This window comes from Rhinoderma darwinii, chromosome 8 (genome assembly GCF_050947455.1).
Source record: "Rhinoderma darwinii isolate aRhiDar2 chromosome 8, aRhiDar2.hap1, whole genome shotgun sequence".
NCBI classification, from domain to species: Eukaryota; Metazoa; Chordata; class Amphibia; order Anura; family Rhinodermatidae; genus Rhinoderma; species Rhinoderma darwinii.
Genome location: NC_134694.1, coordinates 63,497,286 through 63,522,672, shown reverse-complemented (window position 1 = coordinate 63,522,672; position 25,387 = coordinate 63,497,286). Strand labels below are relative to the sequence as shown.

At 43.0% G+C, this 25,387-nt stretch overlaps 1 protein-coding gene across 2 annotated transcripts in view; it reads left to right on the top strand.

Moving 5' to 3' along the window:
* Positions 1-25,387, top strand: part of TEX11 (testis expressed 11) — a 963,534-nt gene that overhangs the window by 687,687 nt on the left and 250,460 nt on the right. For both annotated transcript variants that reach the window (XM_075835681.1, XM_075835680.1), the window contains exons 20-21: positions 5,671-5,718; positions 6,510-6,544. In XM_075835681.1, coding sequence (XP_075691796.1) covers positions 5,671-5,718; positions 6,510-6,544 — 83 coding nt within the window. The remainder of the gene's footprint in view (positions 1-5,670; positions 5,719-6,509; positions 6,545-25,387) is intronic.

Here is a 25,387-nt window from a genome sequence, read left to right as displayed (position 1 = left end):
CTTCGAGATCCTACAGCAGATCAACCTTGTCGCCTATAAGCTTCGGCTGGCTCCTACCCTCAAGATCCCCAACTCCTTCCATGTCTCCCTCCTGAAGCCGGTGGTTCTGAACCGCTACACCAAAACTCCTGGCCCTGTGGTTGCCTCCAGCGGCCCTTCAGACACCTTTGAGGTTAAGGAGATCTTGGACACCAAAAAAGTGAGAGGAAAGACCTGTAATTTGGTCCTAAAGAGAGGTCTTGGGAGCCAGAGAAGAACCTCAATGCTCCAACTCTTCTGAAGAAGTTTCTCTATCACTCTGGTCCCAAGAAGAGGGGCGTAAGAGGCGGGATACTGTAATGTCCGTGGCTGCGGGCCATCCGCTCCAATCCTCCCCTGACAGCCGCAGCCACGAGTCGGCAAGCGCTGGCCCCAGCCTCCACCTCAGGAGACGCCACTCACCTCAGCCGGATCCCGTAGGGTTCGCGCGCACGCTCGTGCCCGCTCTTAAAGGGGCAGTGCTCGTACTGGACTTTTGATGAACTTTGACCCGTGAGTACCCTGGAATATAACAGGGGTTGTTGATGTTTCCTAAGTTTGTCTATGTGATGGCCTCCTAGTGTGTTCCTGCTTTCCATACTATCCTGATCGAGCACTGTTCTGTGCCAAAGTCGTGTCGTGCTGTATCCACGTCTGACCTGCTTCACCTCGCCTGACATCTACCTGCTGCCTAGTCCCAGTCGAGCCTGCCTTGCTGCTGTCCAAGCTGCCACAGGTACCTATATGAACTATAGACATTTACCTACGCCCTGTTGGCCAGCTGTTTGCCGCCAAGGCGGTACGGCCATGTTGGTCCACACCCTTCGTGGCAGGCGCCATGTCGCATGTGCAAAGCTCCCTGAGGTACCAGTACAGTAGAAATTCCCAAGATGTGACCCCATTTTCGAGACTTTACCCCTCAAGGAATTCAATTAGGGTTGTAGTGAATATTTTGACCCCACAGGTTTTTTATAGATTTTATTAGAATTGGTCCAGGAAGATTTAAGTCTAATTGTTTTTTTCAATAATATGTAGTTTGAGCTCAACATTTTTAATTTTTACAAGGAATACAGAAGAAAAGACACCCCCAAAATCTGTCACGCAATTTCTCCCATATAAGGCAATACCCCATATGTGGTCGTAAACTGCTATTTGGACACACAGGAAGGCTCTAAATGGAAGGAGGGAAATTTGTTTTTTGGAGTGGAGATCTTACAAGATTAGTTTTCTGACACCATGTTGCATTGAGCTAAGGTACCAGTAAAGTGGAGACCTCTAAAAAAAAAAAAAACACCCCATTTTGGAAACGACATCCCTCAAGGAATTCATCTAGAAGTGTAGTGAGCATTTTGACCCCACAAGTGTTTTGCAAAAACTAGTACACGATAGATGTTGCAGATTGAAAATCGACATTTTTCCACAGGATATGCCATTTTAGTGCCCAATGTGTTGTGCCCAGCTTGTAACACTGGAGACACGCACCCCGCATATGTAATTTTCTGGTACTGCGCAACATGTTGCCCGAATAGACCTCTCTTTGAGTAGTTATTGTTGCGCTAGATGGATAGATGGATAGATGGATGGATAGATGGATAGATGGATGGATAGATAGATAGATAGATAGATAGATAGATAGATAGATAGATAGATAGATAGATAGATAGATAGATAGATAGATAGATAGATAGACTTCAAAAAATAGGCAGCACTCCGTAGTATGGTGAAAAAAGTGAGGGTACTTTATTGCCCCATATGCGTGCCTCACTTTTTTCACCATACTACGGAGTGCTGCCTATTTTTTGAAGTCTGCATAGGTGGAACCTAGGTCTGGTTCCTGAGGCTTGCACCCAGTGTACACCGGTGCTGCTGGGTTTTCCATTGCTGTTATCTAGATAGATAGATAGATAGATAGATAGATAGATAGATAGATAGATAGATAGATAGATAGATAGATAGATAGATAGATAGATAGATAGATAGATAGATAGATAGATAGATAGATAGATAGATAGATAGATGGATAGACAGATGGATAGACAGATGGATAGACAGATAGATGGATAGATAGATAGATAGATAGATAGATAGATAGATAGATAGATAGATAGATAGATGATAGATAGATAGATAGATAGATAGATAGATAGATAGATAGATAGATAGATAGATAGATAGATAGATAGATAGATAGATAGATAGATAGATAGATAGATAGATAGATAGATAGATAGATTTATAAAAAAAGTTTATATATAGTTATTTACTAATGGTTGTAATTTAATAAAGAGGCTGTTGAGGCCATACATTTTCCACTGTTACTCAGCGAGTCTGTCTATTAATTCAAAAGGTTGGGGCTTACAGGGGAAGGGGCGGAGGGGGAGATAGGTAGAATTCATATACGGAATGACTCGGCAATACCCTTAGTCAAGGCTCATCCTCACTTTTAGCAACTTGCAGGCCCTGACCCTGGGTCGCCATAGAGGAAGCGGTATAGAGGAAGACACAGCACCATGTTGGGAGTCTTCCCGGGCATATTCTATCAGCCTTTCCGTAGCAGACTGGACTGCCTTTTGCTCTCCTCCATTGCCTGGTCCTTCCAGGTTTCAGAGAAGCTATTTTGGCGGTGGGTTATTTCTCAGGATGGTTAAAAACATGGGCTTATAGCAGGAGCAGCAGCTACACACATTCTGTCATGTCGATAGCTGGCCACACCCCCTAACATTGTAATTTTTAAGCAATTCCTGTGTAGCTTTAGCATTATGTTTGTGATCTTTGACTTTTTTTGAAAATGAATCTACTACCACATTGCAGTTCTCTCAATTCCTAGATCCCAGTGCAAAGATTCATGATGCTGCCCTCAGCATGCTTTACACTGTGTATAGTGTATTTTTGATGGTGTGTTCTTGTGCAAGCCATCACTCTTCTGATTTTAGGGTATTTTACAGGCCTTTTAGTAAAACTGTCAAATATTTTTTTAATTTCAGCATCTGCTGTTATCTCAAAGGGCTCTTAGAAAGTAGTGCTCTTTTTGCACAGGCACTCCGCTTTTGAAGTATTCCCTCTCTAGGCAAGTGTACAGCTGCCAAATACTTCCCTTGTCTTATTGATTGATTAAAACTGGTAATCTGGTTTGGATATCCATATCAATGTAAAATGTCACCTGGCGATGTGCTTACTCCCCGCCATCAGATGTTGTCGCTGGTGATTGCTACAGAGGAAATTAAGTGTTGCATAGTGCCCACTAAAATTAATGAGCTATGTATATCCTGAGTCCTCCAGAGAGATCCAATATGCAGTGGCCTTAATTTCTGGCTTTAATAAGGGTGATGGGGCCCTGCAGAGCAAGCGTAATCTCGTTGTAACCTGCCATCTACAGCGTAATCTCGCGAGGTTACGCTTGCTCTGCTGTAACTACCACAGAAACAGTAACGAAGTGCAGAGATTGTGAATAGGCATCCCGTGGAATGTCTATTCACTGTCTAAACACTTCAGTATCGTTAATGTGTTAGTATAAGACAGCACATAGTGATCTAAAAGGATCCCTATGCGCTGACTAAATGAATGGAGAGGAGTGCATGACGCTGATTGGTCAGCGTCATACACTCCTCTGTACAACGCCCACTTGGTCTAAAGTAAAAACACGCCCACTTGGGCATTAAGCAACTCATTAGCATAGATCTAAAATCGCTAATAAAGTGGTGAAAACAGATCTTTTTTTAAATATCCTTATGTAGGAGATAGGGCACTTATAATGTGGTGACAAAGCCTCTTTAAGGCCTTCTTAAGGGGTTAATTGTACTCTGAAGGATATTCAGTAGTGTGTGTGTGTGTGTGTGTGTGTGTGTGTGTGTGTATATATGTATGTGTATATATAGAAAAAAGCCAAGGATTGAAGCAGCACTGTGAACAAATGCCTGACTAGGCTGGTGCAGGGCTTCAAAGATAAAGGAGTGGCCTCTCCTTATGTATTGCATATCCAAAAAAGAGAAAGTGAAGCAGCACTCAAATAAAGTGAATTTATTCATCCAACATGGAACCACAACGTTTCACCTCCTCTATGAAGGCATATTCATTTTTCTTGAAAATGCCTTCATAGAGGAGGTGAAACGTTATGGTTCCATGTTGAATGAATAAATTCACTTTATTTGAGTGCTGCTTCACGTTCTCTTTTTTGGATATATATATATATATATATATATATATATATATATATATATAGAGATATATATAGATATATATATAGATATATATATATATATATAGATATATATATATATATATATATATATAGATATTGTATATATTTTGAAGAAAATCCCACAGCACTCCGTGTTAGTGAAAAAAATGGTGGTTTATTAAGCCCGCACAAGCTGCAATGTTTCCGTCCTGCTATAGGACCTTTATCACGCTTCATAAAGGTCCTATAGCAGGACAGAAACGTTGTAGCTTGTGCTGGCTTAATAAACCACCATTTGTTTCATTAACACTGAGTGCTGCAGGATTTTCTTCAATATTGATCTATATCCCCTGAATCGGGATTACCTGCTTGCACCTGAGACCATCTTGGAATTGCATTGTGAGTGCTGCTGCTTTTCCATTGTGTGTGTGTGTGTGTGTGTGTGTGTGTGTGTGTAATATATATATATATATATATATATATATATATATATATATGCATATATGCATATGCGCCTCATTATGAGCTGGGCAGGGCTGACCACCAGGTGAACGGAATGGTGCTTCATTCTATGTCTACTGGGCGGTGCTGTGTTGTGTGATTGGCAGGCACGCAATGCAGCGCCGCTCTTTCTCCTGGTGTACAGCGATGACAAGTGTCGCCACTATCTTTCCTGGTGATCAGCCCCACTATGGTGTCTCTCTGTAAAACTAAGTTAAAGCCACTTTAGAAATCAATGCCACTGTGGCAAATATTCCAAGCTTCAACCTCCACACCACAACAAAATATGACAGCACTTTCCCCTTTGTGTGTCCCCGCCTTCCTAAGGACATCTGTGGCAGCTTTTTTCCTATGTGCACCCTCCCCCTGAAGGAAATATTTGGCTGTAGTACAAGTTGGTGTACAGCAGAGACCGTGGCTACTATATGCAGCCCCTAGCTGGCGTTCAGTAGCTGCGGTCTCTACAATATCCACCCCCTCCCCTAAGCTGATATTTAGTATCCGTGATCTCTCCTATGTGCACAACCCCAAACTGGCGTTTAGTAGTTGCGGTCTCTCCTGTGTGCACCTCTCTCCCCATAGCTGGTATTTAGATGCTGCGGTCTCTCCTATGTCCACCCCTCTCCCCAAAAGCTGTTGTTTATTAGCTGCAGTCTCACCTATGTGCAGCGCCCTAGGCTGGTATTCAGTTGCAGCTCTTAGTATATTTACTGAAGGTTTGATGAACTGATTAGTTGGTTTATGTCACATACATGGTAACAGTTTGTGTTCTTTAACTTTCATGTTTGCATGGCACTGGATACTACTTTCTTTTATCGGCACACAATACAAAAAAGGTTTTCCTACCCCGATATAGTGTATTCCTTTTAATGGCTTAGAGTTTTTACGCATCTATTTGTCTTCTGTATATTTTTGTCTTTCCTGGGTTTTTCTTATTACAAAAATGATGAATAAAGAATACTTTTGTTTTGTAGGTGTTTGGTGCGATTAACACTAGAGGATGGAGTCGATGATGATCAAGAGTAAGAGGAGTAGACACATAATTACATTTTTCACTTCTTTAACTGCACTATATAGTGAAATATCCAGCATCCAATAACCCAGAAAGTCTGAAAATCTGTTGCATTACTGAACTTTATATGCATCACCATGTTATGTATCGAAATTTAAAATCAAGCTTACACTAAATTTAAAAGGAGTCTGGCATCAGCAGACTTGACCCCAATAAGGTGTTAACAATGCTAAACAGGTCTTGGGGAAAACAGTTCATACATCCCCATGTATGCTTTGATACTATAAGCATACTTAGGAAAATTATGTTTTTATTCATGCGCCATATACTAATGAAGCCTGAAGAGTCTTCAGTGAAGTGCTCTCTATTACGCTCAGCAAGATGTCGGAAACCATGGCAGAGACCCGACGGAACCCATTTAAAGTCAATAAGTTCTGCCAGGCGCCGTTGGTTTCCATCATGCATTGAATCCCGAGCTTCTGGTATTCACATTGTCCTGCTCATATGAAGGAGCAGAATAAGGGAACCCGGAACGCAGTGGTAAACAAGCCTTTATTGGCTGATATCCCTCCTAAACTCCTCCCCTCTACTCTTGATTGACGTCTCGTGGAAAGGATGAAGCATGATTCACTAGGCATCAATTAAGAGCAGAAGGGTTTGGGAGGTGTTGTAGCTGACAAGCCAGGCCATTGAAAAATAAATGGCTATGTCAGACTTCCTTTAAGTCTGAGTCAATATTTTTTTTAATGATCACATTATTTCCATGTTCTTACTTATTTATGTATATCCTATTGTCTCTAGGGTTACCACGAACTTGGTTTCTTATTTAAATACAGGTATGTTTGACTAGAAATTATGTAAAATTAATTAGACACAATTAGCCTTCACTGCCGACTATTCGGTATTATTACGTTTCTTTTTACGTTTTATCACAGGGTGCACTTTCAAATAAGATATCTAACTGTATTATTTCATAGCCAGTTCTCAAAGGAAATGTCTGAAGGCTGTATTTATTAAGACCCTAAGAGATGTTTGCATTGCAATTGTCTATGGTGCATGTAGCCTGTATTGTTAGCATTCCAGACTAAGACCGGATTCACACAAGTAAGTCGGCTGTATTTCCAAGACCGAACACACTGCAGGGAGCCGGGTTTCTAGCATCATAGTTATCTATGACGCTAGGTGTCACTGCCTCCCCGCGGAACTACTGTCACATACTCAAAACATGATTACAGTATGGGACGGTTTGCCAACAGCGAGGCAGTGACACCTAGCGTCATACATCACTATGATTCTAGGAGCTCGGCTCCCTGCAGTGGGTTTTGAAATGCGGCCGACATATGCACTGTATATCATGGACCGAAAAATGCTCGTGTGAATCCGGCCTAAGCCTACTAATTAAAGTATGTATAGGAGGCACAGGACTATAGCACACACAAGATTGCTAGAAAGGATAAACAGTAGGAGGAGTACCAGTGATATATCTTCATACTTTTTTGTATGTAAGTGGGTGACAGCTGGATAAGCGTTTTAGTTCTCCAGTCACCTTAGGGATTCTTCACCAAATGCGTATTTAACCTGGTTTAATAGTAATAATAAAAAAAATAATAAAAATTACCATAAAAACAACGTGTACAATTTTAAAAACACCTATCTGGTTATACAATATTTACCCTGTATATATATGGCGCTGTCGGGAAGGGGTTCCCGCAAACGCAGTACCATTACGTCGCGGTGATGGCTCAGAAACGGAGCCTGAACCATCACCGCTGGGTGTCAGCTGACACCCTCCTATAATGGCCAGGACCGGAGCTATTCTCTGATCCGGCTGATTAACCCCTCAGATGCTGCCCTCAATAGAGAGCGCATCATCTGAAGTTTTTTTACCCGACTTGCATCCCAGCGACGCAATCGCTGGGTTGCTATGACAACCAGAGGCCAAATAATGGCCATCGTGTCTGCTTTGTACGGAAGCGGATGAGGACCCACCGGACCGGGTCCTCATCGGCTTGCTGTCCGTGAATAACTTATAGTTCTAATACACTACACTACGTATGTAGTGCAGTGTATTATAATAGTAATCGGGGCTTCAGGCCTATAAGTCCCCTAGTGGGACAAATAAAAGAAGTAAAAAAAAGTTAGTATAAATGGCGTAGAGAAATACAAATTTCAAGAAAAAAAAAAAATCCAAACAGCCTTCTTTCTATAATAAGTCTTTTATTATTGGAAAAACGTAAAAAAAAAACTATACATAATTGGTATCGCCGTGTCCATAACGAACAAAACTATAAACCTATTATGTAATTTATCCCGCACGGTGAACGTGAAAAAAAAAGTCACATCTCTTCCCAAAAAATGGAATAAAAAGTGATCAAAAAGTCACATTTATTCCAAAATAGTACCAATAAAAACGACAACCCGATCTGCACAAAAAGAAATCCCTGACACAGCTTTGTCCACGCAAAAATAAAAAAGTTATGGGTCTTAGAATATGGTGACACAGAAAGCAACTGATTCTTTTTTTTTTAAAAGTGATTTTATGGTGCAAAAGCTGCAATACATGAGAAACTATGTAAATTTGTAATTGCCGTAATCATATCAACCTGCAGAATAAAGTTAACATGTAATATATGGCACACGGTGAATATCGGAAAAACCCCAATAAACTATTCCAGAATTGCTTGTTTTTGGTCATTTCCTCTTCCAAAAAATTAAATAAAAAGTGATCAAGAAGTCGTACTATTAAAATCTACAGCTTTTCTTGCAAAACTGAAAAAGAAGAAAGTTATGGCTCTAGCAAAAAACATCTCGAAGTGCAGGCCGAAGGGGAACATTCCTTCAGTTTCAGGGCCACAGTATTTAGGACCCCATTATTATACAGTCTTATTATGCCCTGATGTACTCCGCACCGATTACATATGTCCCCGCGTTATAAACTGAAATACCAGTAAAACTCAAACAAAACTACTACCAAGCAAAATACACGCTCCAAATGGCGCTTCTTCCCTTCTTAGCCCTACAGTGTGCCCAAACAGAAGTTTACGTCCACAAGTAAGGCATTACCATACCTGGGAGAACCCACTTAACAATTGATGGGGTAAGATTTTCCAGTGGCACAAGCTGGGCACAACATACTGTGCGGTAACTAGGCATATCAGTGGAAAAATTACAGTTTTCACTTTGCATCATCCACTGCGTATTAATTTCTGAAAAACACCTGTGGGGTCTAAATTATCACTACACCCCTTGACAAATGCCTTTAACCCCTTCGCGCTCAGGTCAGTACTATTACGTCGTGCTGAGCGCATCGTTCGCGCTCAGCTCAGTAATAGTACTGACCTGAGTTAACACTGCGCCATCTTTCCCCGGCGCGTGTTTGAGCTGTGATACCTGCTGTTTCCGACAGCAGGCTATCACAGCTTAGTGTGCAGGGACCGATCGCGGTGGTCCCTGCCGATTAACCCCTTAGAAGCCGCGTTCAATAGCGATCGCGGCTTCATAGGGGTTAAGCTGCCATCGCCGTCCTGCTACACGATAGCGGGCCGCGATGGCTACTATGGCAACCAGAATCTTTACAATGGACTCTGGCTAAGGCAACGACGGAAGCCTAGTGGGTCCTGACAAAGTCAGGACCCACTATGCTTGCTGTCAGCGAACAGCTGACAGTTCTAATACACTGCACTACGTATGTAGTGCAGTGTATTAGAATAGCGATCAGAGCCTCCTGCCCTCATGTCCCCTATTGGGACAAAGTAAAAAAAAGTGTAAAAAAGTAAAAAAAAGTTGAGTAAAAATAAGAAAATAAAAGTTTTAAAAGTGCTAAAAGTAAAAATCCCCCTTTTTCCATTATCAGTCCTTTATTATTAATAAAAATATATAAATAAACAAATAAACTATACATAATTGGTATCACCGCGTCCGTAACATCCTGAACTACAAAACAATGTCGTTATTTATCCAGAGCGGTGAACGCCGTAAAAGAAAATAATAATAAACTGTACCACAATCACAATTGTTTGGTCACTTCATCTCCCAAAAAATGGAATAAAAAGAGATCAAAAAGTCGCATGTACCTAAAAATGGTACTGATCGAAACTACAGTTCGTTACGCAAAAAATAAGTCCTCGCACGACTTTCCTGATGTAAAAATAAAACAGTTATGGCTCTTAGAATAAGGTAACACAAAAAATTAATTATACTTTACAAAATGTATTTTATTGTGCAAATGCCATAAGACATAAAATAAAACTATAAACATAGGCTATCGCCATAATCGTATCGCCCCGCAGAATAAAGTGAGTATGTCATTTATAGTGCACGGTGAACGCTGTAAAAAAAATAGAATAAAAACAATAGTAAAATTCCTGTTTTTTATTCACCACGCCTCTTAAAAATAGAATAAAAACTGATCAAAAAGTTGCATGCACCACAAGAAAACTACAATGAATTCCTCACGGTCTCTAGTTTCCAAAAAGGGGTCACGTTTGTGGGGTTTCCACTGTTTTAGCACCACAAGACCTCTTCAAACCGGACATGGTGCCTAATAAATAAAATTAATTAAATGTCACCTCTACTTTGCTCTAAATTCCTGTGAAACACCTAAAGGGTTAATAAACTTTCTAAATGCTGTTGTGAATACTTTGAGGGGTCTAGTTTCTGAAATGGGGTGTTTGATAAGGGTGTCTAATATATGGGCCCCTGAAAGCAACTTCAGAACTGAGCTGGAAACTAAAAAATAAAATAAAAATGAGGCAATACTTCGCTTCTTACATTATACTCATAATGAGCCGTGCCCACCCCAAAATGACCCCAGTTTTGACCGTTTGTATAAACGGAGACCCCTATTAGACCGTTTCAGTGCCTAGTTTTCCCAAGCATACAGCCCCGAGAAGTGTATTTCTATTGATGAATCCTTGGTAAATTTTAAAGGGAGGGTTCAATTCTACCAGTACCTGCCGGGTAGGAGGGCAAGGTATGGCGTGAAGATGTATAAGCTGTGCGAGAGTGCATCAGGGTATACCTACAAATTTAGGATGTATGAAGGGAAGGACACCAGTATTCAGCCCCCAGAATGCCCCCCCTTACTGGGAGTTAATACAAAAATTGTGTGGGATTTGGTGCACCCACTGCTGGACCAGGGTTACCTACTCTACCTGGATAATTTTTATACCAGCGTCCCACTCTTCAACTGCCTCGCTTCCAGAAGTCCTGCGGCATGCGGCACTGCTAGAAGAAATCTGAGAGGCCTCCCTAAGACTCTGCTTGGGCAAACAAGAAGGGGTGAGAGCAGGGCACATTCTAGCAGCAACATATTGTGTGTCAAGTACAAGACAAGGGAGATGCCACACCAGTACCCATGTACCTGTACGAGGTACCAGTACAGAGACCACCAAACCAGACTGCATCCTGGACTACAATAGGTACATGGGAGGGGTGGACTTGTCAGATCAAGTCCTGAAGCCTTACAGTACTTCTGGAAGCGAGGCCACACGCATCGTACCAGGGCAACACTTTTTAGGAGAAGTTCCCCAAACTGGCAAGAAGGGAAAAAGTCAAAAGAGGTGCAAAGTCTGCTATAAGAGGGGGATAAGGAGGGACACAATATATCAATGTGACGCGTGTCCCGAAAAACCAGAGCTCTGTATGAAAGAGTGTTTTAAAATGTATCATCCATCCCTTTATTTTTAATTTACCCCAGTTTTACTCGCTCTGATCCACTTCGCACAGCTTACCCCTCCTCATCTTTCCCCTCTGAGACCTGCTGCGTGCCCAGGCAGCTGATAACAGTCACATGTAGGGTATTGCCGTACCGGGGAGAACCAACATTACAGTTTATGAGGTGTATATCTCCGGTGGTGCATGCTGGGCACAATATATCGGACACTGAATTGGCATATATGTATAGAAAATTGCAAATTTCACTCTGCACCAACTGCTGCACATTATCTTTTACACAATACCTGTGGGGTCAAAATGCTCACTACACCTCTAGATGAATGCCTTAAGGGGTGTAGATTTTAAAACAGGGTCACTTCTCGGGGGTTTCAACTGTACCGGTACCTTAGGGGCTTCTGCGTACAAGACTTAGCACCAGAAAAGCTCCAGTAGGCCAAATGGTGGTCCTTTCCTTCTGAGCCCTGCCGTGTGCCCAGGCAGCTAATAACAGCCACATGTAGGGTATTGCCGTACCCGGGAGAACCCACATTACAGTTTATGGGGTGTATGCCTCCGGTGGCACATGCTGGGCACAATATATCGGACACTGACATGGCATATATATAGAAAATTGCAAATCTCACTCTGCACCATCTGTTGCGCATTATCTTTTACACAATACCTGTGGGGTCAAAATGCTCACTACACCTCTAGATGAATTCCTTAAGGGGTGTCGTTTTTAAAATGGGGTCACTTCTCGGGGGTTTCAACTGTACTGATACCTCAGGGGCTTCTGCACACATGACTTTGCACCAGAAAATTCCCAGTAGGCCACATGGTGGTCCTTTCCTTCTGAGCCCTCCCATGGGCCCAAACGGCAGTTTATCACCACAAATAGGGTATTGCCACACTCAGGACAAATTGGGCAACAAAATGGGGTATTTTATTCCTTGTGAAAATAAGAAATTTTGAGCCAAAACTACCTCTTATTGGAAAAAATTACATTTTGTTTAATTCACAGCCCAATTCAAATAAATTCTGTGAAAAAACTGTGGGGTCTAAATGGTCACAACACCGATAAATAAATTCCTTGAGGGGTGTAGTTTCCAAAATAGGGTGACTTCTGGTGGGTTTCCATTGCTTTGATACCTCTGGGGCTCTGCAAATGCAACATGGCACCCGAAAACCTATCCAGCAATATCTGGGCTCCAAAGAACACATAGCGCTCCTTTCCTTCTGAGGCCTCCCATGGGCCCAAACGGCAGTTTATCACCGCAAATGGGGTATTGCCGCACTCAGGACAAATTTGGTGACAAAATGGGGTATTTTATTCGTTGTGAAAATAAGAAATTTTGAGCTAAAACTACATCTTATTGGAAAAAAGTTGTTTTTTTTTAATTAGCAGCCCAATTCAAATAAGTTATGTGCAAAAACTGTGGGGTCTAAATGGTCACAACACCCATAAATAAATTCCTTGAGGGGTTTTGTTTCCAAAATGGGGTCACTTTTGGTGGGTTTCTATTGCTTTGATACCTCTGAGGCTCTGCAAATGCGACATGGCACCCGAAAACCAATCCAGCAAAATCTGGACTCTTAAGAACACATAGCGCTCCTTTCCTTCTGAGTCCTCCCATGGGCCCAACCGGCAGTTTATCACCACAAATGGGGTATTGCCGCACTCAGGACAAATTGGGCAACAAAATGGGGCATTTTGTTCCCTGTGAAAATAAGAAATTCTGATCAAAAATGACATCTTATTGGAAAAATTGTCATTCTTTTAATTTTACAGCCCAATTCAAATACGCGCTGTGAAAAAACTACGGCGTCAAAATTGTAATAATAACCATAAATGAATTCCTTGAGGGGTGCAGTTTCCAAAATGGGGTCAGTTTTGGGGGATTCCTACTGTTTTGGCACCTCAACACCTTTCCAAACCTGGCATGCTGCCTAAAATATATGCTAATAAAAAAGAAGCACCAAAATGCACTAGGTGCTTCTTTGCTTCTGGGGCTTGTGTTTTAGTCCACGAGCGCACTAGAGCCACATGTGGGACATTTCTAAAAACTGCATAATCTGGACAATACATATTTAGTAGTGTTTCTCTGGTAAAACCTTCTTTGTTACAGAAAAAAAATGGAATAAAATTGAAATTCAGCAAGAAAAATGAAATTTGCAAATTTCACCTCCACTTTGCTTTAATTCCTGTGAAATGCCTGAAGGGTTAAAAAACTTTCTAAATGCTATTTTGAATACTTTGAGAGGTCTAGTTTTTAAAATGGGGTGTTTTATGGGGGTTTCTAATACATAGGTCCCTCAAAGCCCCTTCAGAACTGAACAGGTACCTTAAAAAAAAGGCTTTTGAAATTTTCTTAAAAATATGAGAAGTTGCAGTTTATGTTCTAAGCCTTGTAACGTCCATGAAAAATAAAATAATGCTCTAAAAACTATGCAGATCTAAAGTAGACATATGGGAAATGTGAACTAGTAACTATTTTGGCTGGTATAACCATCTGTTTTACAAGCACATGCATTTAAATTCGGAAAAATGCAATTTTTTCTCTAAATTTTGCAATTTTTCACAAATAAACACTGAATATATCGACCAAATTTTACCACTAACATAAAGCCCAATGTCTCACGAGAAAACAGTCTCAGAATCGCTTAGATAGGTTTAAGTATTCCGACGTTATTACCGCATAAAGTGAAATATGTCAGATTTAAAAAATGGGCTCTGAGCCTTAAGGCCCAAACTAGGCTGCGACCTTAAGGGGTTAAGGGTGTAGTTTCTAAAATGGGGTCTTTTTTGTGTTTTTTTGGGAGATTTTGAGAATGCGACATGGCATCCGTAAACTATTCCAGCAAAATCTACGCTCAATACAAATACCCCTGCTTTTATTCTGAACCCTCCCATATATATAAACAGCAGTCTACAACCACATACGGTGAAGGAAATAAGTATTTGATCCCTTGCTGATTTTGTAAGTTTGCCCACTGTCAAAGACATGAACAGTCTGGAATTTTTAGGCTAGGTTAATTTTACCAGTGAGAGATAGATTATATTTTTTTTTTTAAAAAAGAAAATCACATAGTCAAAATTATATATATTTATTTGCATTGTGCACAGAGAAATAAGTATTTGATCCCTTTGGCAAACAAGACTTAATACTTGGTGGCAAAACCCTTGTTGGCAAGCACAGCAGTCAGACGTTTTGTGTAGTTGATGATGAGGTTTGCACACATGTTAGATGGAATTTTGGCCCACTCCTCTTTGCAGATTATCTGTAAATCATAAAGATTTCGAGGCTGTCGCTTGGCAACTCGGATCCTCAGCTCCCTCCATAAGTTTTCGATGGGATTAAGGTCTGGAGACTGGCTAGGCCACTCCATGACCTTAATGTGCTTCTTTTTGAGCCACTCCTTTGTTGCCTTGGCTGTATGTTTCGGGTCATTGTCGTGCTGGAAGACCCAGCCACGAGCCATTTTTAATGTCCTGGTGGAGGGAAGGAGGTTGTCACTCAGGATTTTACGGTACATGGCTCCATCCATTCTCCCATTGATGCGGTGAAGTAGTCCTGTGCCCTTAGCAGAGAAAAAAAACCAAAACATAATGTTTCCACCTCCATGCTTGACAGTGGGGATGGTGTTCTTTGGGTCATAGGCAGCATTTCTCTTCCTCCAAACACGGCGAGTTGAGTTAATGCGAAAGAGCTCAATTTTAGTCTCATCTGACCACAGCACCTTCTCCCAATCACTCTCAGAATCATCCAGATGTTCATTTGCAAACTTCAGATGGGCCTGTACATGTGCCTTCTTGAGCAGGGGGACCTTGCGGGCACTGCAGGATTTGAATCCATTATGGCGTAATGTGTTACCAATGGTTTTCTTGGTGACTGTGGTCCCAGCTGCCTTGAGATCATTAACAAGTTCCCCCCGTGTAGTTTTCGGCTGAGCTCTCACCTTCCTCAGGATCAAGGATACCCCACGAGGTGAGATTTTGCATGGAGCCCCAGATCAATGTCGATTGACAGTCATTTTGTATGTCTTCCATTTTCTTACTATTGCACCAACAGTTTTCTCCTTCTCACCCAGCGTCTTACTTATGGTTTTGTAGCCGATTCCAGCCTTGTGCAGGTCTATGATCTTGTCCCTGACATCCTTAGAAAGCTCTTTGGTCTTGCCCATGTTGTAGAGGTTAGAGTCAGGCTGATTAATTGAGTCTGTGGACAGGAGTCTTTTATACAGGTGACCATTTAAGACAGCTGTCTTTAATGCAGGCACAAAGTTGATTTGGAGCGTGTAACTGGTCTGGAATGAGGCTGAACGCTTAATGGTTGGTAGGGGATCAAATACTTATTTCTCTGTGCACAATGCAAATAAATATATATAATTTTGACTATGTGATTTTCTGTTTTTTTTTTTTTTATATAATCTCTCACTGGTAAAATTAACCTAGCCTAAAAATTCTAGACTGTTCATGACTTTGACAATGGGCAAACTTACAAAATCAGCAAGGGATCAAATACTTATTTCCTTCACTGTATGTGGTATTGCCATACTTGGGAGACATTGCTTTACAAATGTTGGGGTGCTTTTTCTTTATACCTTATGAAAAATGTTGATCTAAAACTACATCTTATTGAAAAAAAACAAAACGTTTTCACGGCTTAATTCTGATTAATTCAGCAAAAAACCTTTTGGGGTCAAAACTCTCACTGAGATGATTCCTCAAGGGGTTGTATTTTCCCAAATGGAGCCACTTTTGGGGTGTTTCCACTGTACCAGTACTACAGGGGTTCAGCAAATGCGACACGGCCCCCAGAAACCATTCCATAAGCCAAATGTCACTCCTTCCTTCTGAGCACTACCGTGTGTCCAAACAGCTGTCTATGACCACATATGGTGCATTGGTTTACTCGGGAGAAATTGCTTTACAAATGTCATGCTTTTTCTCCTTTAGTTCTTGTGGAAATGAAAGAACAATTAGCTAAACCTACATTTTATTTAAAAAAAATTAGATTTTCATTTTCACTGCCTAATTCCAATAATTTCTGCAAAAAACCTGTGGGGTCAAAATGCTCACTATACCCCTAGATCATTTCCTCAAGGGGTGTAGTTTCCAAAATCGGGGCACTTGTGGGGAATTTCCACTGTTTTGGTACCTCAAGACCTCTTCAAACATGATATGGTGCCTAAAATATATTCTAACAAAAAGGAGGCCCCAAAATTCATTAGTTGCTTCTGCGGCCTGTGCTTCAGTCCATTAGCACACTGGGTCCACATGTGGAATATTTCCTAAAACTGCAGAATCTAGGCAACAAATATTGAGTTGCGTTTCTCTGGTAAAACCTTCTGTGTTACAAAAAAAATGGATTAAACATGAATTTCTGCAAAAAAAGAAATTACATTTGTAAATTTCACGTCTACTTTTCTTTATTCTTGTGAAACATTCTAAATGCTGTTTTGAATGCTTTGAGGGGTACAGCTTTTAAAATGGTGTGACTTATTGGGGGTTTCTAATATATAAGGCCCTCAAAGCCACTTCACAACTGAATTGGCTCCTGTAAAATGAGCCTTTTGAAATTTTTGGGGGAACGTGAGAAATTGCTGCTAAAGTTCTAAACCTTGTAACGTCCTAGACAAATAAAAGGATGTTAAAAAAAAGACTATGCCAATCTAAAGTAGACATGTGGGGGATGTTAATTAGCAACTATTTTGTGTGGTATAACTGCCTGTCTAACAAGCAGATGCATTGAAATTTAGAAAAATGCAAATTTTTGCAATTTTTCACAAATTTCTGGTGGTTTTCTTGGATGTTAGAAAGCGCTATTCTTTGGTTCAATATTTCTTACCATGGCAGGGACCATTATAATTATTAGGGTCCACACACAACGGAATTTCTGCAGAAAATGTCTGCAGCAATTCTGTTGAAAGTCGCAGACTTTCCACTGCTCAAAAAACGCACCATTTCCTGTGGTTTTTACTGCAGAAAATGGTGCGTATTTTGCTGCGTTTTTCACAATGCAAGGAGATGGTGACATCTCCCCTGAAAAACGGAGCAATTCAGTCCTCTTTCCGCAGCAGGGATGGGCATGCTGCGGTCCGAAAAATATGCACCGCAGGTCAATTTCGGCTCTGTATTTTTACGCAGCGTGTGGATGAGATTTGTTAAATTTCATCAATTACGCAATTTGGGGACGAGCCCTTACTGTTCCTACTATCACCTGCTCTTTTTAGATTCATGGCACATCTTAATAAGCAGAATTGCATGGCTTTACGATTATATGGTCGTAGTTGTATTTAACATTTCTCAAGTAAAAATAGATTTGTTTTGGTGTAGAGGACATTCTTCTTTGATGAATATATATATATCCATCCATTGTATTGACACTTATGGCTGTCTTTCTTTTTACGGTTTGTTGTATGCGTTTTTAGTGGTTTAATAAAATAAAAAAAATTCTACACTCGAAGGCTCCATGCACAAGACATACTATCCCGAAAAATACTGTCCGTAAATACAGATCTGTAGGCATCCGTATTCCATCCGTATATATGGATCCGTACAAAAAGAGGGAGGTTGCAAATGATTTCATAAACATGTTGCCTAGCAATGCTTCCTTAAATACAGACGGTTTACGGATGCACATCAGTAGCCATCCGTCCTTGCCGTAATTACTGACGAGAATAGGACAGGTGCTATAATTTTTTCAGCACTGACGCCCATGAGTAAAAATACTGAAAGGTGTCCGTAGCTAATAGAAATGAATGGGTCCGTAATTACTGTCCGTAATTACTGATGAAAAATATTGTCGTGTGCATGTGTTGTGTGATATTCACTCCATCTTTGTGTAGATTTGGTGCTTTGACTTTTGAGTGAAGTCTGATAAGTGTAACCTATGATATTGGCCCCAGTAACTGTGTGTAAATTTTAAGGGGCAACATTTGTTTCTCTGGTATTAGTAAAAGAAAGCAGCAGATTGACTAAGGGGCCATTCACATATGTCCGGCGTCCGCTTCAGTTTACCTCCGACGTGTTGAAGAAAAGCCGGAGGCAAACTGATGCTAGAACGGATCCCATAGCTTTCTATGGGATCTGTTCAGGAGCAGGGGACGTCAGTTGTGGTGCTGGACCTCCCTTGTAGCCTGCAGAGTTTTTGATTCCGGCTCCCAGGGAGGTCCGGCGCCGTATTCGATCTATTCTAATTGTGGCCGGATGAACGCTGGGTACTGCCGCATACACCTTCCGGCAGCACCCGGTGGGAAGGTGGATGTGGGCTAGGAGCGGAATCCCCGGTCATAGCATTGCCGGGGATTCCGCTCCGGCTGACAACTACCCTCCGGATTCAGCGGGGTAGTCCGGGATTCTGGGCAGTGTCCCGCTGCTCCGTGCAGTCAGAGGTATGTCCCGCTGTCAACTGTGTTTGCGTCCTCAAGAACCAGACACGGTTGAACTTAATACTGAATCAGGGAACGGTCAGGTCCCTGCTTCAGAATGAGTTCAGAGCAGAGGAGCAGAGGGAGCTCCTCCGCTCGCCGATAATTCCCCGATCACAGCACTACTTTAAGCACTGTGCTCGGGAAAGCCCTTGAAATCACTGTCCGTATATGGAGAGTGACGTCAGTGGCTACTAATTGAGTGGAATCCCCGTTGCCGATGATCTGGCCGGGGATTCTGCTCCTAGAGGAAACCCCTAAGGTTACTGTCCATATATGGACATTGACGTCAGGGGCTCCTCCTGGAGTGTAATCCCTGGCCAGAGTCGGCAACGGGGATTCCACTCAAGGAGTAGCCACTGACATCACTGTCCATATATGGACAGTGGCATCAGGGGGTCCTCCATGAGGGAATCCCCGGACACAGCGTCGGCGATGCTGTGGCCAGGGATTCCGTTCAGGGAATAACCCCTGACATCCCTGTCCATAGATGAGAGGGGATCCCCGGCCACAGTGTCGGCAATGCTCTGGCCGGGGATTCCTCTTCTAGAGGGAGCTTCAGTGGCGCTATCTACAGGGTAAGGGGGAAAGCACTATGTACAGTGGGGGTTGCGCTATCTACAGGGGGGCGCTATGTGGCACAATCTACATGTGGCAACATCTACAGGGGATGCTGTGTGGCGCTATCTACAAAGGGGCTGTGTGACATTATCTACAGGGGGTACTGTGGCATTAAACACAGGGGTACTGTGGCATTATACACATGGGGTGTTGTGGCATATACAGAGGGCACTGCAGCATTATCTACAGGGGCATGTATGGGGCGTCATTTACAGGGGACGCTGTGTGGCGCTATCTACTGCGGGGCTGTGTGACATTATCTACAGGGGGTACTGTGGCATTATATATAGAGGGCACTGTGGCGTTATCTACATGGCATGTGTGGAATCTACAGGGGCGTGTGTGGCACTATATACAGGGAGTGTGTGGCACTATATACAGGGGGTGGTGTGGTACTATCTACAGGGGGCACTGTGGTATTATCTACAGGGGGTGTGTGGCATTATATACAGGGGCACATTTTCGGAGCCTAGACTACCATTTTGTGGACAATTGTGGTAAAACCTGATGACAACTAATGACAACCGATGACAACTGATGGTTTTGTAGTAAAAATCGTGAAAAAGCCTGATGGCAACTGATACATTTTTGCATCAGTTTTTGCATCAGTTGTAGTCACTTGAGAGACAAAAAAACTGATGCTGATACAACTGATATATGTGAACACACCCTTAAAAATTGTACTTCAATACTGAAACTTTGGTTGAAAGACCAGTATACTGCAGCTTGTACTGAGCATGGGCAAGATTTAAGAATGGTGCAGAGAAGGAGGGACACTGATAGGAGCTGGTCCACTCTAGGAAGGTGAAGATTGAGTTTATCTCATGAATACGCTTAGATTTATGAACACTTGGAAATACAAATTTTAATATCAGACAGAAAAAATTTGAGAGGATCATACAGCCATTCTGTCATGGATTTTCAAAGTAAGCACATCCTTCTCATCAGGTCTAAAAGATCTATTAAATAATGTATTCAGTTTGCATTGTGAAATCTACTGACACATCCTTTTTAAACAGCTACCATTGAAGTCAATGGAAGCTGTAAAAGCTCTATGCACTGAGTTCCCTCTAGCATTAGCTGCTGGAAAATGTTCTGACTCTACATCATGAAGCAGGTGTTGAGCCGCTTTGCACCGCAGGCCCCATAGCATGGCGTGGTTCTCCTCCATGGTGAGTACGCTACTGGTCTCTGTGTGCCTGTGGGCATGTACGCGTGAAATTGGAAAGTCACTCACCAATCCCTGTAGCCCAAGGCTATTTAAGGCACCTTCACACCAGGTGCCTGAGCAATTTTGAAACAACCTAGTGTTATCCAGCAAAGGTTACTGCATCTGATTCCAGTTCGCTATTGCTATTTTTGGTCAGCCTGTATCTGTTATCTATTACCAGCCAGAATCCAGTCCACTTTTGCTATCTGCGGTCAGCCTGTGTCCAGTTATCCATTACCAGCCTGCATTTAGTCCGCTATAGCTATCTGCCAGTATCCTGCCTGTGTCCAGCTACCCTCTACCTGCCTATGTACAACTGAACCGGTTCCCTGCACTCAATACTATCTGCGTCCTTAGGACGCGGATACAATTTATTTTTCTAGCGCTGCCTGGCGAGGCACAGGATGCCTCGCCATGTGGTGCTTGAGTAATGATGACGTCATTGCGTCGCTGCGTGGTTCTGCATGATGAGGCCTAGTGCCCCTGGAGGACGGAACGGGGACAGATAAGCATTTAATGTTTTATTCTTTTACAGTGGGCAGCAATGAGGGTACTAAATATACAGGGAAATCCATAGGGCCATATCTACAAGGTGCACTAAATCTACAGGGGGCACTAAACTTACAGGGGCCACTAAATATACAGGGGACTCTACAGGGGGCACTATATCTCCAAGGAACTCTATAGGGGGCCCCATCTACAGGGGACTCTATAGAGGGCCCTATTTACAGGGGATACTACATCTACAGGGGACTCTATAGAGGGCCCTATTTACGGGGGGCACTATTTACAGCTGGTAGACTACAGGGGACACTATCTAAATGGGGGCTCTATGGGGCACTATCTACAGGGAACTCTAGTGGAGCACTGTCTACAGAGGGCTCTGAGCGACACTGTCTACAGAGGTCTCTGAGGGGCACTGTCTACAAGGGGCTCTAATAGGGGCATGATCTACAGGCGGTACTGTGTGTGTGTGTGTGTGTGTGTGTGTGTATATATATATATATATATATATATATATATACATATTGTAAACAGTCAGTAGGAAGACTGGTAGAGGGTAGGTATGTTCCGCTGAGATTTCTTATCTCAGTGGTGTAAATCTCTGGGAAGTTCGTTGCTCAGCAAGGTTAGTTGGCGAGCAGGAGTTTTTTTAGGCTGGATTTCAGGGTCCGGGAGTTAGGAATGGCTGTAGAGATTCTGGGTGGGATGGCCATTCCCATACCTCCACTCCAGGTTTTGATTTCTAGAGGTTCTGAGTCTCAGCTGGCCCTGATTAAAAGGGAAGCTGACAGTGTGAAGAGAGAGAGCGTGAGGAGGAAGGAGGTTGTTATTCCTCCAGGGAGACTGCTATGACCGAAGCACCTAACAAAGGGGATTTGCACAATCAGGTGGTGGCTGCTACAGGGTAAGAACTTTAAAGATTGTTTTTCAACAAAGTTATATTGTTATGTTGGTTGCTTTACCCAGTGGACGCAAACTCTGTACAAAAAGGATCTGTTTGTTTGGTGCAAATAAAAAGTACCCGCTATATCTGTTTTACCCTATTTCCGTGTGCGTGACTGCCCAATACAACAACCCAAGGGGGACGCCTGCTCACATATGGTGGAGAATGCGGGCATCGCGCTAAGGGTAAACGCACAGTTCCTTAATTTGATTGGACTTCCCGTATGTCCTGGGTTAAAACAGCAACAGGATTGGAAAAAAGACTGTTATGGAAGAGTTCGTAAAACAGATGATGCAGGCAAACCTGCAACAGCAGCAAACGATCGCACAGCAGCAGAGGGCTCATGCGGAGGATATACAGGTTCAACAGGAGAACAACCGCCTGCTGGGTGAGCAAGTTTCCGCCCTAAGAGAGATGGTAATGGCTCAATCACAGTTACCACGGGAAACAGCCACCACCATGATAAATGCGCGCAAAACAGTGCAAAGCACCCTGCAGAAAATGACTGCTGCAGATGATGTGGAGGCATATATAACCATGTTTGAAAGGTTGGCCGAGCGAGAGAAACTCCCTCTGAAAGAGTGGGCAGAGGTCCTGGCACCATTTTTAGTGGGAGAACCACAAAAGGCATACTTCGACCTGACACAGGAGCAAGCCAGTGACTATCATCTATTGAAAGCATAGATACTGGCTCGGTTGGGAGTTACCCTTTCTGTGCGGGCTCGTCGGGTTCATGCTTGGCGGTACGAGAGGACTAAACCACCGCGATCCCAGCTGTTCGATCTCCTGCATCTGGCACGCAAGTGGCTTCAGCCCAAAATCCTAAATCCCAGGGAGATGGTGGAAAGAGTGGTGATGGACCGCTACATGAGTAGCCTGCCAAGAGAGTTGTATCGCTGGGTTGCCCAGGGAGACCCCCAGACTCTAGACCAAATGCTTTCGGCAGTCGAGAGGTGTACCTCTACTGAAGATTTTCTTGCCCCTGAACCAAAGAGGCGACCTCCTGAGCGAAGCTACGAGGTACACCCTGGTGCGGTTGGAGCGAATCCGGTCCCTAGGACCCGAATAGCAGAGTTGCCACGAGGAGGGAAACTAGAGTTTAAACCTCTAGCACCAGGCAACCGACAGTTCCAGTCTCCAATCCAGAGTAGACCTGACTTTCTCTGTTGGAGGTGCCAGCAGCTGGGCCACATTGTGGCCCACTGTCCCCAAAACACGGAACTGATGGATGGCAGTGCCACTCGATTATGTTCCCCGTTTGCCCATTTGGCCTGCAGTGCTGGTACCCGACAGGAGGAGGGACTACAGGAGCGATAAGTCCTTGTGAATGGGGCTGTTGTCACAGCCCTCCTGGACTCAGGGAGTCTGGTCACACTCTTAAGGCCCACCCTACCACATGTACTGGTTAACCCAGAAAGGCGGATGGGGGTGATATGTGTACATGGAGACACCAAGGACTACCCGGTGGCCAACGTCACTATAGAGACTGACTGTGGGTCTCAGGCCCATGAGGTCGCGGTTGTAAATAATTTGATTCATGCCTTTATCATTGGCCGTGACTTTCCCTTGTTCTGGGAGCTGTGGGACCACCGGTCGGCTAGGGGGGGCAGGAATAAGGTTGATATTTTGTCTTTGCACCCTGTTCCTTTAAATGAGGATGGGCCCACTGAGGCAGTAGCGGTAACAGAAAAGGGGGCCGACAATTTTCCTCTGGCGGTTTTAGCAGGAGAAGAGGGTGAGCCTGCAGGTCCCGAGGCAAGTCCCCTTGATCTTGAGGTATCCCGGGACAACTTTGGAACGGCTCAACTGAGAAACCCCACCCAAAAAAATGCCTTCGGAAATGTGACACTCATTAATGGTGTTCCGCAGGGTCCTAATGCGGATAAATGTTTACCCCATTTTGCTCTTAACCCCTTCCCGACATACGCCGTATATATATGGCGCTGTCGGGAGGTGGTTCCCGCAAAGCGCCGTATATATACGGCGCAGTGATGGTGCGGGCTCAGAAGCAGAGCCGGCACTATCACTGCGGGGGGACAGCTGTATTATACAGCTGGCACCCTCCTGTAACTGCCAGGACCGGAGCTACTCTCCGATCCGGCAGATTAACCCCTCAGATGCTGCGCTCAATAGAGCGCAGCATCTGATAGGTTTTCACCCGATCGGCAACCCAGTGATGCAATCGCTGGGTTGCTGTGGCAATCGGACGCCAGAAAATGGCGTCCGAGTCTGCCTTGTACGGGAGCCGATGAGGACCCGCCTGCGGCGAGTCCTCATAGGCTTGCTGTCAGTGAATAACTGACAGCGCTAATACACTGCACTACGTATGTAGTGCAGTGTATTAGAGTAGCGATCGGGGCATCAGGCCCTCATGTCCCCTAGTGGGACAAGTAAAAAAAGTAAAAAAAAGTAAATAAAAATGTGGTAAAACAATAAAAACACACACATTTCAAATAAAAATAAAGCTAAACTGACTTTTTTCCCATAGTAAGTATTTTATTATGGGAAAAACCGTAAAAATAAAAAAAACTATACATAATTGGTATCGCCGCGTCCGTAACGACCCAAACTACAAAACTATTATGTAATTTATCCCGCACGGTGAACGCGGTAAAAAAAAAACATGAAAAACCGCGCCAGAATCTTTGTTTTTAGGTCACGTCTCCTTCCAAAAAATGCTATAAAAAGTGATCAAAAAGTCACATTTACTCCAAAATAGTACTAATAAAAAACGCCAATCCGTGCCGCACAAAATAATCCCTGACACCGCTTTGTGCACGCAAAAATAATAAAGTTATGGGTCTTAGAATATGGCGACACAGAAAACAAATGATTTTATAAAAAAAGTGATTTTATTGTGCAAAAGCCGCAATACATAAAAAAAACTATATAAATTTGGTATCGCCGTAATCGTATCGACCCGCAGAATAAAGCTAACATGTAATTTAGGGCACACTGTGGATGCAGAGAAAAAAAAACAATAAAAAACTATTCCAGAATTGATTGTTTTTGGTAATTTCCTTTACCAAAAAATGAAATAAAAAGTGATCAAAAAGTCGTATGTGTTCTAAAATGGTACCAATAAAATCTACAGCCCGTCTCGCAAAAAACAAGCCCGCACACCACTCAATCAACTGAAAAATAAAAAAGTTACGGCACTAGTAATGCGGTGATCAAAAACATCTCAATACGCAGGCCGGAGGTGAACATTCCTTCAGTTTCAGGGCCCTAGTATTTAGGAACTAGGAAAGGGCAGGGACATAGCACATCCGCTGGAAGCGAGGGCGCCCGTATTATATCAGCGCAAAACTTTCC